This window comes from Polypterus senegalus, chromosome 2 (genome assembly GCF_016835505.1).
Source record: "Polypterus senegalus isolate Bchr_013 chromosome 2, ASM1683550v1, whole genome shotgun sequence".
Lineage (NCBI taxonomy): Eukaryota > Metazoa > Chordata > Cladistia > Polypteriformes > Polypteridae > Polypterus > Polypterus senegalus.
The window spans coordinates 321,323,137-321,343,645 of NC_053155.1; the positions used below are offsets into that span (position 1 = coordinate 321,323,137).

A 20,509-nucleotide genomic window follows, 5' to 3' on the forward strand; every position below is an offset into this window, starting at 1 on the left:
GGTTGTCATCAGTTACACCAAACACCTCCAGTGCCGCTTTCACGTCGTCATCCTGGGCCCTCGGGTGGAGAAAACGAATTGAAATGAAATGATTGGCGCACAAGTGGAGGGTCCGACCACACTGTGAAGGGGCCATTGGCCAAATCCATGTCATTCTGTGCCACTGCCACACTGCAGCCATCTGTCACCAACCCTGCACACAGGCCTCGTCACCTTGTCATTCAATGCTGAAATAGGCAGACAGCCGTTGGTTGAGTCGGCACTCGCTCAGCTGGTTGCTTTTGCCCGTGTGGTGGGCACCAGCAGCGAGAGGGGCAGAAGAACACCATGGCTGAGGGTGGAGCCCACTGTCGAGGTCAGTGCTGGCGCCCCCGCTGGCTGCAGGTTGTCATTGCAGCCCATTTCTTCTTTTTCTTGGACCCTTGGCTGGCTTTGCCACCCCTCTGTTGTTAATTTTTTTTTTTTTAAATGTCACAGAATGAAGCAGACATTCGGCTGCCCAACAATTCACGTCGTCTTCTACAGGCCGCCTGTCCCAACAGGAACGTTTGGCCTCTCGGCCCTCAGGCGTCCATTTGCGGAGCAGATGAAGGCCGAATGCTGTGAGCTGGGAGGCCATCGCTGTGGGTGAGCCGCCACTTTGGTCTGCAGGCACACAACGGCCTGAGAAGAATTTGACAAAATCCAGCGCAGTCGGCAATGACGTGAGCCACTGCAGAGCAGAGCGGCTTGAAGGCGAAGGATCGGCGCTTTGAGGCCACGAGGGTCCGGTCAGGAAGGCCAATTTAAGAAGAACAAAGCGTCGACAAGAACTTCCTGAGCGGACAGGCGGGGGGCTGCCATCTGCTGTCCTGTTTAATGGAGCGGAGGTGCCGCCTCAAATGGTGACACATCAACGTGTCACCTCATTGAGGAAAGAAAATCAAATTGAACAACGAGGTCAGTTATGACACTCAAACCACAGCCACAGGGGGGCCCTGCTGCCACCTCGCTGATGTCCTCGTAAGTCCCATCGGCTTCCTTTCCTCAGGTCAGTAGATCTGCACTTTGTCACCCAAACGGGGCCCAGGGGCTTCGCTTTCTTTTTGACAAAGCCGGCTTGTGTTGGCCACTTTGACCCCAAAATGCCAGGACCTTGTGACTCAAGTTAAGCCCGTGATGTCGCTTCACTCAATGGGAGAGGCTTCAGCTGTGCCAGCACCACAAGAGGTCTCCCCACTAAGAGATTCATTAAGGATAAGTGAAGGGGGGCACAGGTGGGCAATCAAAGAAAAAAAAACATCTGCAATGTTAGCGAGGTCCTGGCAGTTTTTCACATTAATGGTAACGTGATGACAGTGTCACCCAGGGGTCTCATGTCAGCCACCACGGTGCCACCTGCACCCACAAGATGAGCCCACAGTGCATTTAAAAGCTGGTAGAAAGATTTTATTGCAATATTAATTAATCACAGAAAACATCAAACAAGCACCGCGTGCCATCACCCCGGGCGGCACTCGGCTCTCTGTAAATAGAGACCCTAAAAAAGGGCCATCGCGCCGCAGCCTGGAGGGTCAGCACGGCCGCCACAAACCCAATTTGTCTTCTGCAAGTGTCACACGGAGCGGCTTAGCAAGTCCCTTTGTCCTTTTTTTGTAATTGGTGGCATTCGGAGGAAACAAGTGAAGCCGTGACACATGACTGAACCTCGAGCCACGCCCGCCGTGCCCGTTAGCCAGCCAGACGGGGCCTCAACTCCCCTTTAGGACCCTTGGCCTTCCAGTTCTGCGGCAGACGCCTCGGGCTCTTCGTCGTTGTAAATGTTCTCGGCCTGGAATCAGAAAGGGCAGACTTTAGCAAACTGGCATTCTGGCACCTAAAGCAACAGTGTGACATATCTGGTAAGGGCAGGACCACCCGTACTCCCACTCAGCCACCCACCCCAAAGTGCAGAATGGAGGGAGAATTGGGGGGGCAGTCATCTCCACATCTGGTTTACTGCCATCCTCTCCGCCTTCTTGTCTGCTAGATTGGTCATCCTGGCACTCAGATGGGCACAGACCACCGACCAGGGTGAAGACCCTCAGCTCTACAAGTTATTCTGATTAAAGTTTTCAAATGAGCCTCCTTGGATCAAACAGTAAATAAATAAAGTGACCTTCACACAATGGCGCCGACGCCTACAGTTGGACTTTGAAGGTGTCACCCACGCCAAGGGCAGGGCACTGCAACACTGGCAGCTGCACGCCTCTCAGGAGGGGACACACATTTGAACTTCTTTCCTAAATGAGACATCAGCTGACATTCAGCAAATCCTAAATCATGCGAGTCAAACGGGACTCTGAATCGGAGCGAGCGCAGGAGGCGGCACACACTGGCACCTACCATCTGCCACACTTGCATGATGTTGTCTTCAGATACAGAGCAGATCACCCAGGGTTCATTGGGGTTCCAGGAGAAATCCGAGATTTTAGCAGTGTGCCCACCGTGGATAAACTGCAACAGAAAACGCCAACATGTGCTTCAGAATAAGAACAGGCAGTGGGCAGATGCCAACTCACCGAGGGTCCACACTTACCAGCAGCTCGGGAGGGCCATCTTCTGCATCCTCGGACGACTGCTCCTCTCCAATTTTGCTAAAGTGGAATCGGAACACAGAGAAGTGAGAAGGCCATGAAGCACAAAGCGCGTGATAGAGGGACGAGACGCAGTCGGCGATGCCTCATTCACGTTACCACAACTCCCAGTTAATTCACCAAGCTGCCACCACCACCCATGCCAGCCAAACCATTTCCATTTGGTTTAGTGTCACCCCAGCACACAAGCAGGCCGCTCACCTCAAGTCCCACACGTTGAGTCTTCGGTCCGTGCCACTCGAAGCCAGGATTGTCTCGTTATGAGGAGACCACTGAACCTGACACACACAAACACAATGGAGGGTCACCACTTTTCCCTTACAAATGCCAACCTGGTTTGTCTCTCGACCTTCTCAGCCTGCCACTGCAGTGCATTTCAAGCCTGCTGCTTTCCCCACTTATGCCAATATGGCCAGTGTGGGATTTCTCTGGGCAAAGATGAAGACACCCGGGCTACGAGATGAGACCCCGGGGCTCTCCTGCTAGTTTCATCTTCAAACGTGGCTACCAGACGGCTACTGCAGCGGACCTCCTGGCGAGGAGCCCATACAGTAAACGTCCATCCATCTCCTAACCCCACTTGATCCCGAGCAGCATCTTTAAGGGGCCTATGCCAGCAGGCACAGACAGCCCCCAGCCAGTGTGCCCATGCATCACTGGGCAAAACACACCCGGGCACAGGGACAATTTAGAAATCGCCAATCCACCTAACCTGCATGTCTCTGGACTGTGGGGGGAGAACATGCAAACTGCAGGCAGGGAGTACCCAGGAGGTGGCAGGGAGGCAGCAGCTACCACTGCACCACCATGCCACCCAAGACTCAAAATATAGAAGCACACACTTGAAGGGGGTACAGCAACTAAACATGAAGACCACCCCCCCAGTGCGGTCCCGGTGAAGAAGACTTACCTGGAAGATCTCGTCTTTGTGAGACTCAAAGGAATGAAGCTTCAGTTTGAGATTCCGGAGATCCCAAAGAGCCACCGTCTGGACAAAAAGACAAAGAAACAAGAGGGCGTGTTACACTGGAATGGGCATGTGATGGGCATTACGTGATGTTGAGGCGTTAAGTGACGGAGCTCGTTAATAAAGTCAAAGCCCAGAGCTGGAGCTCCCACCACACGACACGAGCTTTCAGCCACAGACTCAGGGGGGCAGTCCTGGCACAACCACATGACCTCCAGTGGTGCCATGCGACAACCCCAGCGACTCGCCATGGGGTCCCTGCAGTCATAAGTTCGATAGCTCAGGTCTGTCGCATCACAGCAGAACTCGTCCTACCTGGAGGGTCTTCATCCAGCCACGTCGAGAAGTACACGGGACACTGGGCTGTGTCAGGTGCCCCCTTTCTTTACCCGGTCACATAATCTGGCACCCTCAATACCCTCGGGAACTCAGACGTGCCAAAAAAAACTTGCAGAAAACTTGTCCAGATTCGTAAAGTCGCCAGGTTGTTGTTGTGCCCTCAATTTTGTAATTCAGCTCGCGTTTTAGATTTTGAGACGTAGTTAGAGTATCTGATCCTGCTCGATTTGACATTTCCGTCTCGTGCAGCGAACTAATTCACGTGTCATTAACGAGAAAACAGGAAACGCGTACCAACAAACCGAGGGCACGACTAGAGTTCTACAAAGAATTGCGTTCGCTTGAAAAACTAGAAAATAATATCTGAGTGATAAAACTACAGACGATTCAATCATTTAATTTATTTGGAAGCTTTGTAACGGTCACCCCTTTTGTTTTTGAGGCTAAAATCCGCTTTTAAGCGTTAATTCCGTCCACAGAAATCCTAGGGTCCTACAGCTCTGACCCCGGACGCCTGTGGCAGGGCATTAGGCCCATCACCTGCTCTACCAACACCGGACACTCATTTCTTCCCGAGGACCTCAATCACGTCTTTGCACGATTTGACAAGGACAGCAGCCACCTAACTAGCTTGGCACAAACCCCCCCATTATGCACACGAGGCCAGGGGGGCTCTAAGCTACATTAACCCCAGTAAGGCAGCTGGTCCTGATGGCGTCCTGGATGGGTCCTGAAGCACAGTGCAGACCACCCGATAGATTGTTTAACATCCACTGACCCCACTTGCCTCAGTCCCGAGTGATTACCGCCTTGCGGCCCAGACCCTTGTTATGAAGTGCTTGGAGTGACTTCGCCTCCACCTCCCTGGACCAATCACAGTTCACTTACAGGACAAACAGGTCAGAGGGCCAGCTGTGTACCGATGTGGTCCATCGATGACAGACCCCCAAAACTCCCAGCAAGCTGGCTGTCAAACTAACCACCGTGGGTCTCAACTCTCACCTGCGTAACTTCATTTTGGATTTCCATACAAACTGTGCACATGGTAAGCACATCACCGGGGTGCCACTGGGCTGTGTGCCGAGTCCTCTGCTTTACTCCCTCTTCACATACGATTGCAGATTTATTTACCCAGGATACTAAGAGCATAATGAAGTGTGCAGACGACACCACCAATAATGACGAGGCGGCCTACAGACAAGAGTCAATCTGGAGAATTGGAGCTGAAACAACAACCTGGCACTCCACACCAAGAAGGGGACAAGACTGAACTACAGCGGCCAACATCCCATCGGCATCAACGGCGAGAGGGCGGAGACGGTCCAGAGTTTGAGATTCTTGGGGGTCCACATCACCCTGGAGGACCTGCCATGGCAGAACAAACACAACGGCAATGGCCAAGAAAGGACTTCAGAGGCTTCACCTTCCGACGAGCCTGAAGGAAGCACAACTCTCACAAAAGCTTTGGGTTAACAGCTACAGGTGCACCATGGAGTCCGTCATCACATACTGCGTCACAGTCTGGCTACACCTCAGGGAATTACTGGCACTCGGCTGCCATCCCTGGAAGACCCCGTCACTACCCGCTGTATCAGAAAAGCAAAGACCAATCCACTTTCACTCACCCTTCACAGCCCTGCATGCCCACAGTACCAAGCTGAAGAACAGCAATGAGCCTATGACAGCCATCAATGCCCCTTCCTATGACAGAGGCCACCACTGACTGACCTGAACTTGTGCATCAGTCACACACAGACACACAGCCTCACACACATATACAGGACCCCATGAGCAGAACACCGACTGCAGTCTTCACTGTGACTTCATTTATTTTTCTCTATTGTGGTGGGCTGGCACCCTGCCCAGGGTTTGTTTCCTGCCTTACCCCCTGTGTTGGCTGGGATTGGCTCCAGCAGACCCCTGTAATTAGGATATAGCAGGTTGGAGAAGGGATGGATGTTCACCTTTACTTTCACGATGTGTGTATTTGGGACTGTTTGGAGAAACTACTGTGCTTCTCATAGTTTAATGGCTGCTCTTCTTTTATGTAAAGCATCTAAAAGGTTTGCTCCACACGACATTCCAACGTATTGTACGGGGGACAATAAAGACACCTTGTACACACCCATAGCCCCCCCTAACTTGTGTTCGTGAAGTATGCACCCAAAAGTCTTTGTGATTTGGGAGAAACCTCCACAGATACAGCAATCAAACTCTGGTGGTCTGAAGTGCGAGACGGCACAACAGCTCTACCCATCATGCCACCTGGCTAGAGTCGGGGGGGAATAAAACAAACAAACAAGCAAGCCAGCCCACCTTATCAGCTGATCCAGTAGCCAGAATGAACTCACTGTACGGGTTAAATGACAAGCAGTTGACCTCCGCGGTGTGGGCGTCCACCGAGTGGCTTGGCTTGGACGGGTTGTTTGATCTCGTATCCCAGCTGAAACAAAGGACAAGCACTCTGTGTTACCACATAAAACTCCACAAAACAACATTTACATATAAAACCGAAGTGAAGACGCAGCGATTCATAAAGCATTCAGAGCCCTTCAGAGTTACGGATTGAATTCTAAATGCATACGTTTGCCAGTTTCACCCATCAATCTACACTCAAATCACAAAAGTGACATAAATGACAAAAGTCAAAGTAGGATTTCTGTAATGTCTGCAAATTTATTAAAAAGTCCAAAACTGAAATCTCACATTCCTAGAAGTATTCAGACCCTTAACTCAGTACTTTGTAGAAGCCCCCTGCACCCCAGAACATGACGCGGCCAGTGCCGTGCTTCACCATAGAGATGAGCAGTGCCAGCTCTTCACCACGACAGTACTTGCAGCTCTGCCCAAAGAGTTTCATGTTGGTCTCCTCAGACCAGGGGGTCTTTTACCTCTGCTCTCCCTCCAGCTGGTCTTCTGTTCAGCCACTCTAGCGATTGAAGGTTGTCCTTGCACCTCAGAAGCTCCGTTAGAGAGACCACTGGGACCTCCCTGACTAAGGCCGCTGTGCTCCTGGGACACTCAAAGCTTCACAAATGACTTAACCCCCCCCATGCCCTGACCTGTGCCGCAGTCCAATTTGATCACAGAGGTCTACAGATGGGTCAGAGTTTGGTGGGACTTGTGGTCCACATGTGCCTTTCTAAATGATGTCCAATCAATTCATGGACTCTGGTCAAGTTTTACAAACATCTCAAGGAGAATCAAAGCAAACAGGAGGCACCGGAGCACAAGTTGGAGAGCCACGGCAAAGGGTCTGAATATGTTTAAGGAGGAGAGCTTTCAGTTTTTGATTTTCACAACTTTGTATGCCTTTCTGAAAACGTGTCACTTTGTTATTAGGGGTTATGGAGTGGAGACCGATGGGCAAACATGGCAAATGAGTCCATTTCAGAGGACAAAGTTTGCAGAAAGTGAAGGGGACTGAACACAGAATTGTATCTCTGCAGCAGCTTGACGTGTGACAGTGCCAAGGGTGGTCACAATAAACCAGCGGCTCCAAGGCGCAGCCGAGGCAGGGCAGTGGGATTTTTAGAAGCCTGTCCTACATATGCAGGCCCCACGACTAATGAGAATGGTTTAAATAAAGGACTTCTCAGAGCACAGCTCACCACACAGATGCACTCACCCAGGGCATAGTACCACCATTTGCACCCTTGGCCATCTGCATTCCTCATACGGCATCAAATCCTACCAGATCTGGGTGTTCATGTTGGCATTTCTGTCCCTAACTCAGTATTTCATGATTTAATCAGCTGTGACACTTGTCTTGATGAGTGCTACTGTTGAAAAGATTTGTTCCTATAAAATATCCAAAGGCCTTTACACCATTGAACCAAACGACTAACTGCAAGCATCTTCATGTTTCATAATTGTAGGGAGGTCAAGAAGCCTTGAGGTGAAGATGGCCGCTTTTGAAGTGCAGAGACATGAATAAGATAGCAACTGAGTGAGGCCACATTCATCATCAAGTAAACGGCGCGTCACACACTCGGGAGAAACTTCAACTTCCTCTGAAGAGCCTCTCTCAGAAAACAAACAAACAAACAAACCAACAAACCACTAAGGTACTCATGAAGTTCCAGTCAGGTTACCCAAAATTCATAAGCAAAGTGAAACAAATGACTTTTAATATACTGTAATTCTGAGGCCTCCATACAGACCAGTGGCATTAACTTTAGGCAGTGTGGGTGGGGCAGCTGTGCCAGGGTCCACGAGGTTAGGGGGTCCACGGGGACTTCAAGGCTTTATTACCAACACACTGACTTGCTGGATATCAGAGTGTAAAGGCCAACGGTGTTCTCGCCTCACAAATCCTTAAAGCTTACTACTCATCTTCCGTGCAGCTTATACACTTGACTTCTCTCTTAATTGTGCAATTTTTTAGTCACATTTAACTTAATTGTCCATGATGGGAGTCCAATTCATTTTTCTGCACTTGGGCCCATCAAATTCTCATTACACCACTGAGACAGACAAGAACAGAAAATCCTCGCACCATCAGTCAGTATATTATCTAGCCTGTTCTCATTACTTTGGAGTAAGCCCCCAAAACGCAAAGTATAATAAAGGAATGCCAGGACAGAAGGGTATGACTAGCCGATGAGGCCCAATCGGAGTCATTAACACACCACTCATGCCATTTGAAATTCCTCCTATGCCAGTTCATCTGCTGCTGTGAAGTGGGAATTCAGGGGGCGGTGTGTAGGTAGAAAGCAGGCAGTGTGGTGCGGTGTGGTGGTTAAGGCTTTGGACTTCAAACCCTCAGGCCGTGGGTTCAAATCCTACGATGGACACTGTGACCTCTGCTCCAACTGGAAAACCAATTATATAATAATGTCGTGAGTCGCCTTGGATAAAGAAGTCTGCCAAGTAAGTAAATGGAAACAAATTTACCTCAAACACAGGAAGCAAAGGGTTATGGGGGCTTTTCTAGAATAAGGTGATGTTATAAAGTGGGGCCCTGCAGAGGTTAGTGAAATAAGTCATTTGGACAAGAATACAAGGAATGGCAGATAATGTAAAATTAGTTAAACTGTTAGAGAGACAGCAGACAGGCTTGGGCAGATTTGTAGAAATGTCATGTCAGTAAAGAGTCACACAAAGGAAGTAGAAATGGGAGGTATGAACACCGAAAGTCCACCTCATGAGAAGGACTAAGGACTCGTGGTGGACGATCAACTGCCAGACAGTGTGCAGAAGCCATTAAGAAGGCCAACAGAATGTCAGGTTATATAGCGCCTTGATGTGTGGAGTGTCAAGAAAAGTTAAGCTGAAGTTCTTAAATGCAATAGTGAGGCCTCAGCTGGAGGACCGCATTCGGTTTTGGGCTCCATATTACAAAAATGACATCGCAGCTCTAGAGGAAGAACAGAGGGGAGCAGCTCTGCACGATTCCTGGACTACAAGGTCTGAGCCAGAAGGAGGGACTGAAGGAGGAGTTGATCCTTTTCAGTTTAAGAAAACAGATTAGGGGAGGACACGACTGAAATTAAAGGAATTAGTACAATGGATGCCAGTTATTTTACAATTAATTCTAACAGGAAAACACGGACACATTTGGGATAATGTTCAGACAAATTTCAAAGGTTAAAACTTTTTTTTGTGCAAAGACCCACAGATACGTGGAAGAAATAACCAAGCAGTGCGGTGGAGCGGTGGAGAGCAGGACTTTAGGTACTTGGACATCTCTATTTTAGGCAATCTGGGGGAATGGGCTGAACGGCCCGTTTTCATCACAGCTTCTCCAGTATTCTACTGCCGTAACACACCAATGGACTCTCGGATGATATCTTGCCTGGAGCGAGGACCCCGGTTATACCAGTGTGTAGACTTACTGAGCATTTAAAGTTTAAGCAGTATTTTTAAAGATTCTAAAAAGGACAAAATCCATTAAAACACTGATTAAATGGTACAACACACACAACTGTGAAAGCCAGGAGGTTAATACATGAAACCGCACTTTTGGATCTCTAGGTATCGAGAGAATCAGCACACGCGATTAGACCCCATCTGTGGCTTGTGTTGTATTTACCAGTGTCGTTAGAAGCAGTTCTTCAAAATGGTGACCAATCATTACAGATGTGCTGCTGTAAAGTCACAACTTTCACTCTAGCAGATTCACAGTGGCACGTATGAAGAGAAAAGACAACTAGAACTTCTGTAGAAAACCTGCTGTATATTCATGACACACACACACACACACACACTCCAGTGCCTTACATCATTAGCTTCTGATCGTCTGCCACGGACCCAAATAACGATTCATGAAGCAGGTGCCAGGAGACATCCTCCACTACAGCAGTATGGCCAGTAAAGACTGTCTTGGCATCAATTATTTTGCCTTCTTTTGGTCCGGCACTGATGTCCCAAAGGCATATTGTCTGAAAGCAGAACACAAATGAAACTTGCATTAGATAACTAAAATGTAATTCACTCGAGTACATCTTCAGCAATTGGTGGCACTCAGGCTCATGTTGCTGCATCCCAGTTCCAGAAGACACAGTTCGAATGTTGTACCCAGTACAGTATGCAACCTTTTGCGGGACTACAGATGAACGAGAGATGCCGTCGGCCAAATTGTTCTGATGTTGTAAGTGACTGTCTGACATATGCTCACTCTCACCATCTCAATTTACAGTTAGCCATTAGCTTACCTTGCACACGCCAAAAGAATGTAAGGACCCCAATAAAGACATGCACACAGAGAAACCAGCAGGTAAGCGGCCTGGCAAGTGAACCCTCAAGTGCAGGCATAGGAGGAAGCACCACTAAGCACTGCTGCAACATGCTGTACTGCTCTTTGTAAATGTTTTATACTTTAGAGAAGATTGAAACATCAAAAAAAAAAAAAAAAAAAGAATGCAAGTCTACAAATGAATAAGAATCAAAAGTCTAATAACTTGAATCCTACACCTGCTCATTCCCTCAATTTTAATGTACAACTATTGCAACAAAATGGCCATTTTCTACTTCAACATAACTGAATTAAACTTCAACCTTGTAAACGTGCAGAGTACAGGAAATCAGTGTCAGCTTTTTGTTAGAATGTGCCCAAGTCTCGGGTACCTCATGTTACCAACTTTATCTCAAAGCTACTGCAGTGTGCACAGGCTGCTCCTTTACCAGTTACTGCTTTGTTGGGCTTTTGCACTCACGTGGTCATCAGAAGCGCTGAGAAGATTGCCACTGAGGTTTGGATTCCAGGAGAGGCCATAGCCTTCCTTCTGGTGGCCACGTAATCGCAGGTCAGGGCTGCAGCTCCCACTGGGATCTATTGTAGAGCAGAAGGAGGAGGAACATTAGAGGTCACAGCTGCAACTTTAAAACCGATTAACATGGAATGGCACTACTGGTGCATCATCAGTATGCAGCTAAACTCTTAGAGATGTAATGACCTGTAATGGCCGCCTAATACAGGGGGTTTCAAAAAGAGGCACCTAGAAACCAAATCACATACCAATTGAAAGAGGGGGCTCCCTTCAGTCCACGCATTTCTCAACAACAAGCTCCCTCATCGCTGGAGTGGCCATAAAGGAGCCCACGATTTGGCACTCCACTTCTGGCCCCCAAGACCACCAGATCTCACGCTGTGTGACTTTTTTTTTGTGGGGGTATGTTAAGGATTCCGTTTATGTGCCACCACTCCCAACAGCACTGGATGATCTCTGAAATCGCACTGAGAGAACCATGAATACGAGTATGGGATGAACTAGACCGTCACGTTGATGTTGTCTGTACAGATGAAGGAGGTCATATTGCTCACACTTGTCAAATTACATAATAACATTATACTCGCCTAAATCATTTACAGTTTACTGTATTGTTCTGTAATTTACAAGTGAAATGAATCTTTTTGAATCACACTGCATGTAGACCACCACCAGCATGGAACAGGTTAGCACTGCCCAAACAAATGCTAAAGGCCCGGCTGCTCATCTCAGACACGGTCCACCTTAGAGATACAAGAACACATATGGTGGTGTGAAAAACTATTTGCCCCCTTCCTGATTTCTTATTCTTTTGCATGTTTGTCACACAAAATGTTTCTGATCATCAAACACATTTAACCATTAGTCAAATATAACACAAGTAAACACAAAATGCACTTTTTAAAATGATGGTTTTATTATTTAGGGAGAAAAAATCCAAACCTACATGGCCCTGTGTGAAAAAGTAATTGCGCCCCTTGTTAAAAAATCACCTAACTGTGGTGTATCACACCTGAGTTCAATTTCCTGATTACTGCCACACCTGTTTCAATCAAGAAATCACTTCAATAGGAGCTGCCTGACACAGAGAAGTAGACCAAAAGCACCTCAAAAGCTAGACATCATGCCAAGATCCAAAGAAATTCAGGAACAAATGAGAACAGAAGTCATTGAGATCTATCAGTCTGGTAAAGGTTATAAAGCCATTTCTAAAGCTTTGGGACTCCAGCGAACCACAGTGAGAGCCATTATCCACAAATGGCAAAAACATGGAACAGTGGTGAACCTTCCCAGGAGTGGCCGGCCGACCAAAATTACCCCAAGAGCGCAGAGACAACTCATCCGAGAGGTCACAAAAGACCCCAGGACAACGTCTAAAGAACTGCAGGCCTCACTTGCCTCAATTAAGGTCAGTGTTCACGACTCCACCATAAGAAAGAGACTGGGCAAAAACGGCCTGCATGGCAGATTTCCAAGACGCAAACCACTGTTAAGCAAAAGAACATTAGGGCTCGTCTCAATTTTGCTAAAAACATCTCAATGATTGCCAAGACTTTTGGGAAAATACCTTGTGGACTGATGAGACAAAAGTTGAACTTTTGGAAGGCAAATGTCCGTTACATCTGGCGTAAAAGGAACACAGCATTTCAGAAAAGAACATCATACCAACAGTAAAATATGGTGGTGGTAGTGTGATGGTCTGGGGTTGTTTTGCTGCTTCAGGACCTGGAAGGCTTGCTGTGATAGATGGAACCATGAATTCTACTGTCTACCAAAAATCCTGAAGGAGAATGTCCGGCCATCTGTTCGTCAACTCAAGCTGAAGCGATCTTGGGTGCTGCAACAGGACAATGACCCAAAACACACCAGCAAATCCACCTCTGAATGGCTGAAGAAAAACAAAATGAAGACTTTGGAGTGGCCTAGTCAAAGTCCTGACCTGAATCCAATTGAGATGCTATGGCATGACCTTAAAAGGCGGTTCATGCTAGAAAACCCTCAAATAAAGCTGAATTACAACAATTCTGCAAAGATGAGTGGGCCAAAATTCCTCCAGAGCGCTGTAAAAGACTCATTGCAAGTTATGCAAGCGCTTGATTGCAGTTATTGCTGCTAAGGGTGGCCCAACCAGTTATTAGGTTCAGGGGGCAATTACTTTTTCACACAGGGCCATGTAGGTTTGGATTTTTTTTTCTCCCTAAATAATAAAAACCATCATTTAAAAACTGCATTTTGTGTTTACTTGTGTTATATTTGACTAATGGTTAAATGTGTTTGATGATCAGAAACATTTTGTGTGACAAACATGCAAAAGAATAAGAAATCAGGAAGGGGGCAAATAGTTTTTCACACCACTGTATGGTGGCATCATTCGGTCCAGCTAATCTCCAATTCATAGTCAGAGGGAGCCTTCTTTGACTTTAGACTCCGACATGGTCAAGTGTCATTTTGGTCCATGGCAGCACAGGACACAGCCAAGCTGACATTGCACATGCTTAAGTGTGCCACTTGCCACTTAGAAGCTGTCCAATCAGCAGGGCTGCCATCAACGAGATGAGCAAGCTTCTGTCCGGCAGCTCTTAGCCACACCACCATCAAGTGAACTCCTGGATGGAGACAAACCTACAAGAATAACCCAAATACTGTTTATTTAGCTCTGTCAGAATTTAACAAATGAATTATACATGGAATGGAATACCTAGAGCTGGTGACCACACACAACAAGTTAAATTTCTACAATTAAATATTTTGAACTCAATCTCTAAATGTGTGAATTTAATCTGGCCAATATGAGTTCACCTGGCAGTTTCATTAAGTGTGAAGTGCATCCAAGACTAGTCATAGGGCTCGATGGTTTTGATGAAGGTTTTCATCCACACACACACACACACTGTAATGTGGATTGTCCTGTATTAGAACATAAAAACACAGAGTACCATACTGAATCGGTAAGGGTGGCGGTTTGACTCGTATTTTTGAACACATTGGTTTCCATACCGCACACACACAAGCCCTTTAAAGTGCAGAGACTAACATGAACAACTAAAACCAAACCACTTCTACAAGCAGAGGGCATAACTTTCATTTTCATGTCGTGCGAACCTTCCCATTATTAAGTTCACAAATCGACGATTTACAAAAAAACCTTCCTTGTATTTCTGCTTTAGAGAAAAATATTTGCTTGAAGGAAATACAATAAATTGTGATTAATATGCAGTGAACTGCGATTAAAAATGGTAATTGTTCAATTCATTGTGATTACATTTTTTAATCAAACAGCAGCCGTAATAAAATCACATTTAAAGACTAAACCTTGTAAACAAACTTGTCCCATCTTAAGTAAAAAATAAAGCAACATGTAAACTGTACTTCATCACAAAAATGTGCAAAGGTCTAAAGTGTACCTCACCTGGTTTGGACGGATGCTTTGTGTAGTCAAAGACAAGGACGTCTGAAGTTGGCGTCTTTGTGGCGATGATGCAGGGGTTCTGTGGCATGTAGCGGGCTCTGTTCACCTCTCCTTCGTGATTAATTTTTATTTCAATCTCAATTTTTCCACTTACTGATCCAAATCCCCCAAATTCTAGGAAGGAAAAAGAAAACGTAAAAGATAAACTAATGCAGGACACACCTGTCTGCACCAAGTGAACAGGACATGCAAACTGTAAGGTTAACCTGGCAGAGAGCGTATCTCCTTAGATAAGCAATGGCCACTTACAGGCAAGGCTTTGGGAAGATTAGGGAGGGAGGGAGTTGGTGCAATTTAGAATCAAAAACTCCGTAAAGAAAGGGTGAAATTCTACCAACGCCTGTCATGTCAGGTAACTCCAATAAAATAGAGCCATTTTTGTACAGGATGAAAATGTTTTATTTACTCCTCTGGTTTTCCACCACTGGCTAAACTTGCACAGCGCGTTTTAACGGAGCACATGGATTCCAGACCACTTTAAAATTTCTAGCAGGAGTACTTGGCACTGCCTGGGGTGGCAGGACGTGTGGGTGCAGTCACAACATAAATTCCTCAGGGTGAAAATGTTTGGCCTCAATTAAAATTTCAGACACTAAAACCTCCATGCAGGTCATCTTTACATACTTGTGCCAAGGAGCACAGGTGCAAAAATGAAATAAAACTTCAAGGGGAACGAAACATAGCATGTGGTCTTCCCCGTACAAAATTTAACAGAAAAAAAGTTTAATGGTGTGGATTTACATACCACATAAAAACGGACATTTAGCCTTATACAGCAGATTAAATGAGGAAAAAAAAAAAGTAGAGAAATAAAACAGGCAATCAAAGATTGTCGTCTTTCCAAGACCTTACCTGCCTTTGGTTTCAGTAAACTACACTGGCACAGCAGCCGAAGAGACCAAGTCTGCAGCAGCACCCAGCCCTTTACTCAAAACACGCTAGACAAGAAATCCCACGTTAACCAATGCATCAGATTTGAAAAGCCCAGAATCATTTCCCAAACCAAACCAAAGGACTGAGCTAGTGACTCCTAAGCCACTGGAACATCAGGCACCATCAAGAGTGGGAGCCACCAACCCGATTGATTTATGGAGAAAAAATGCGGGTCTGGCAGGAAATGTGGCAGTTTGTTTCCATCGTTGCCCAGCAACACTTGACCCTGAAAAGGAAATCCAACTTGGCCAGAACTCCTCCCACAGTACCACCTGTAAAAGCACGCTTTCTCAGCTCATCTGGGGGTCTCTTTTTGACCATCTTGACTAAGCATCAGGTTACAGCGGCAGAGCGCCTGCCCATCAACACCACTCCTTGACGTTCTTCAATGAACAGACAGTTCCAAACTAACTAGGAGCTTTCTAAGATGGTTACAACGATTCATTTCCACAAATAAAAGGAAACACATTAAGGCTCAGCTGAGCCAGCAGTACCAAGCCTGAACTGGATTAAGCAGGTTTGAGAGGGTTAGCTTATCTTGCATACTTTAACACAACTGCTGCCACCTTAGGTGAAGATGCCAGTCTATCCACATAAAAACAAACTGTTGGTTTTATTAAACTGAAGACTCGGTGGCTCATTTCCATGCTTGTTACACTCCAAGTGTCATTCACTAAGCCACAATTGCCTAAATAGCATTTTAACTATCATCATCATAATGTGTTGTTCCCAGACCTCAGGTCAGGAGCCAACCCCAGCACCACTGGACACAAGTTAAGAAACATGGGATGGGGTACCAGTCCGTCTCACATGAAAGATCTTGGGATGTGGAAGGAGAACTTTAGCACCTTAGAGCATCTAACTGTAAAAACCCATTACTGGTCGTCTTTAGTTAGAAAACCACATTCGTATCCAAGTGTAAATGCCGAGGACTTGTGCTTGTTCACATTTTAATTAAAACAGAATTAAGGCAAAAAACCACCTTGAAGTCAGGTATCTTTATCTAGCCAGCCCTCCCTGGTGACCTGATCAGATGCTTGATGGCTGCGCTTTAACTCACCGACTGTGCCGATTTCATTCTTAGATTTGGAATTCCTTACCTGCTGATAGAAAAGGAAAAGATAATCACAGGTTAATATGCGACTTCACATGCAAAGAAACACCATTAATTAATTCAACGGTAAACGCAAAACTAACTACGGATTTTATCTAAATGAGCGCAGTGAAGGGATGAAGACGTGTTTAATACACAAGACAGATTTCAGAAGAAAAAGAAAAAACTACCAACTAAAGCAAATATAAAATCAGCAGATGTGGAAGGGCATCAAAGGCCCCACACTCACCTCCTTTTTCACTGTCATAATGAGAGGCGTCAAACTGGGCATCGTCATTAGGAATCTGAACACTGGCGATGACGAGATGATTCTGCTCATCAGACGTGTGGGTGCCCAGCACCAGCCGGTGAACTGCATAGTCTTTGCCTTCTGGCCTTGAAAGGAGAGAAAATGGGCAAAAAAACTAAAATAAAAATACAATGCTGATATACAGACAAATCAGAGGGTTCGTAAAGAGACCCCAGTTCAGTGCACCCCCACAAAATGTAACTTTGCTTAAGCAGAAAGCTGAAAAAGGGCGACACGGCAAGGATGGAAACACCTGAAAGGTACGTCACTAAAACGACGTCATGGAAAAGAATAATTCAAATTTCATTCTCATTTTAGTTTTTTTTTTTTTTTTGCCAAGAGTGACATTTACTTCTGTTCCACAAGAACAAATAAAATTCTGATCAATATCATGAAATGACAACTAGGACTTCAGAACTGAAACTTGTCCTTTTAGAGGCCACTGCAAATGCTTTCTGCTGTACACACGAACGCTGAACACCCCTTGGACGAGCGCACGGCTGCTTGGCTGTGGACAGAAAAGTATTTTTTAGTGAGCTTTGGGACTTAACTGCATAAGCCAAGAGTATGGGGCAGAATTAGAGGGCATCCCCCAGACAGTCAGGAAAGGCAGACACAGACAGATATATAAAAAATGGAGAAGCCACTACATCACAGATAAAGTGAGCGGACAACAGACATATTTCATTGATCCCCAAAATCAAGTTGTCTTGTTGCAGCAGGAACACAAAATATAAAGTCACTGCACACTGTGCTACCCTCTCCATGCCACACGGTCCCGGAGATCCTTTAGTCACCAGCTCCTCTCATCATGCCCACATTCACATAAGCCAGTTGTAACAGACTAGTCTAGCCAAGCGTCCCCAGTGAGAAGTCACTCAGGGTCCCGTCCGGTCCTGCCCTGTTGCGTTTCATGTCCTCACATGGAGAGGCAGGCTGTAAACCGGAGCCTCCAAGTCAGTAAATGGCAGGATGCCCATCTGAGCTCGTTGTAAATTCTTTCTCCCCAAATGAAAACCCGGAATTCTGTCTTCTCCACTGCAGCTGGGTGGTGGTGTCATATTACACAGCAGCAGGCTCGCTCAGCCTTGCTGCCTACAAAAACACATTTGTACTGTAATAAAATAATACGGCAATAATGTGCATTACCTGGTCACATCTGGAAGCCACTGCACGGTGAGGCTGGGCCACTCTAAGGCATGTGTCATTACCAGGTCATAAAGGAACGGGGTATTCTTCTTCCAAATCTTGTATTCCTCATTAATAACACGTTCTTCGACTGCGTCATCATAAACTGTAATTAAACAAAGAAAAAGGCTCTGTGAAGTCACCAAGGATACGCCTTTTTGGACAATACGACACAGTGCATGTAACATTGCGAGTATTCAATTACTTCAAGGTACCACAGTGGATCGGGCCCTGCAAACTGGACGTTTCCCACCTGCCGTGTGCCTGTACAAAGGTTCTCCAGATATTCTTGATAGTTTTCAGCTTTAGATTATGGAAACGAATTAAAATCCCAAAAACATGCCATCAAGTGGACTGGCAGCTCTGAAAAGTCACACGGTAATAGTGTTGGTGGGCATGCATATATCACCACATGTTACTGCCCGAGGAGTCTCCCTGCAACTAACTTATGAATAAAATATGGCTCCCGAAAAAAAATGTGATCCTGGATGGACTTCACAAGTGGATTGCTACCTTTAAATAAATGTACAACATTAAAAACCAAATCAAGTGGTTAACTGAGATTATTGGAGTCATCACTAAGACGCCACTCACACTGTCATGTAAGCACATTTGAAAAAGCACACCTATGAGTGTCACTCCCCCTCCATCACCGTCTAAACTCACCTCGTAAGAGAGCAGGGGCGTAGGGAAGCCTACCACAGCAAGAAGGGACAACTGCCAAACAAACAGAGTGCCAGTCCATCGCAGTGTGAACAAACACACACACACACGGATCAGCTTAGCATCACCAATCCACCTGCATCTCTTTGGACTGTGGGGGTGAACTGGAGAAGCCCAGCGGGCACGAGGAGCACATGAACACTCCACAGGGTTTGGGGGCACCCAGGACAGGAACCTCAGTCTTCTTGGTTTGAGGCAGTCGGGCCACCGTGCCCATTAGACTATCTGTAGTAGTATTATGTACTTCTTTGTCTGATGACTTTATCCACAGCAAGTTACAGACTTTGAAGCATAATAAGTTGCATTTCTTTTGGTTTTTCCAATTGGAGCACGGGCAGGTGGTGGGACTTGCTCACCATAAGAGGATTTGAGGCCACAATTTCAACCTTTGAAGCCCCAAGTCTTAACCACTACGCCACAATGCCTGCGTTTACTTTCCTTTATTATGAGGCGCTACTGAAGTTAGCCTACAGAAATCAAGGATGTCCGCCAGATCTGGGAAGGCAAACCACCGATTTCTCTGTTCAGTTAATCGGGATGGTTCATTTATAAATTACATTTTTAATTTTTCATACTTTACCACCAAAAGGTTTCATCTACCACACCGAGTTTCGTACTAAATCACAATTTCATACGCGATCCTCCGATGTAACACAAGTTATTGCCCCAAACCCTCTCCTCATCCAACTAAACATCATTTTCTCACTCGTCGAATCCACGTAAACATCAAGCGGGATTTTAGATTAGAAAATAAGGCTAAGAGAAGTAGCCAAATGGCACCATACAGAACCGGTCTTCGGCTCCGGGCGACAAGCTGCCTCCTCGATCGCGTCCTAGCGTGTTTTGTTCCATATTTTCACCCACGTGCTTTAACTGACCCGTGCCCACCCACTGAGGTTTCGCTCCACCAAAACCTACTGAACTAAGTTGCGCTCGCCGTTCACGGGGAACGTTTCACGACTTACTTTACAGACCTCGTGGTTCCATTTGTGCCGGTCACAGTGCTCGGGAGATGCCGCTCTTTGACGGCCGTAGGGCCCGCTCTCAGAGCGGTGAATTTTAGCGCGCCGAAATAATGGGCAGTGGCGATTCTCTGTCAACACTACAACCAGACTTTCAAGGAAGGAATGTAAACTTGCACCGTTACCTTCTTTGTCTGCCATTTTCCACAGAAATCCTTTTAGAAAACAAGCTTTATGAGAAAAGCGCGCTGAGCAGCCCAGCTCCGAAGAAACGCGTAACTTCTCTGTCACAATCCGCGCCTCAAGCGCGATGCTCACAGAGCCTGCGCAAATGTAACCACGCCTCTCGTGGAATGACGGACGATAATAAGAGCCCGAAAAATGATTGACAAGTAAATCTTGCAAGATGATTTGTTCTAGTAGAACTCATCCTACATTTAATTGGCTTTTACAAAATGATTGACTTGCGCTCCTCCCATTCTGTTGAGGTACAGCCACACTTCGTGAGCGCGCCGCGTACATTCAGAGCAGGCGGTGAGCGCCAAGTGAGCGAAGGAGCGAGCGCATGCTTGCAGTTAAACTTCCGTATAGAACAAGACGCTGACTTTTATGACCCTAACGGCGTGTCGTACACAGTGACGTCAGAACCCGCCTACTGTCAAAAAGCCGAAGTTGAGGCTTCGTTTCGCCGAGAGCAGC

At 46.4% G+C, this 20,509-nt stretch overlaps 1 protein-coding gene across 2 annotated transcripts; it reads right to left on the reverse strand.

Annotated features, from left to right (window-relative positions):
• Positions 1-1,406: 1,406 nt before the first annotated feature.
• rbb4l (retinoblastoma binding protein 4, like) lies at positions 1,407-20,160 on the reverse strand. Of its 2 annotated transcripts, XM_039745988.1 has the most exons (13): positions 19,996-20,160; positions 18,087-18,231; positions 16,878-17,023; positions 16,635-16,637; positions 14,542-14,715; positions 11,079-11,194; positions 10,144-10,304; positions 6,238-6,364; positions 3,526-3,603; positions 2,817-2,893; positions 2,558-2,615; positions 2,365-2,475; positions 1,407-1,810 (listed from the first exon to the last, which is right to left on the reverse strand). In XM_039745988.1, the coding sequence occupies exons 1-13, from the start codon at positions 20,009-20,011 to the stop codon at positions 1,742-1,744; spliced, it is 1,281 nt and encodes a 426-aa protein (XP_039601922.1). In that variant the 5' UTR covers positions 20,012-20,160; the 3' UTR covers positions 1,407-1,741. The 2 variants fall into 2 exon arrangements, with proteins under 2 accessions (XP_039601922.1, XP_039601923.1); XM_039745989.1 differs by lacking the exon at positions 16,635-16,637.
• Positions 20,161-20,509: the final 349 nt, after the last annotated feature.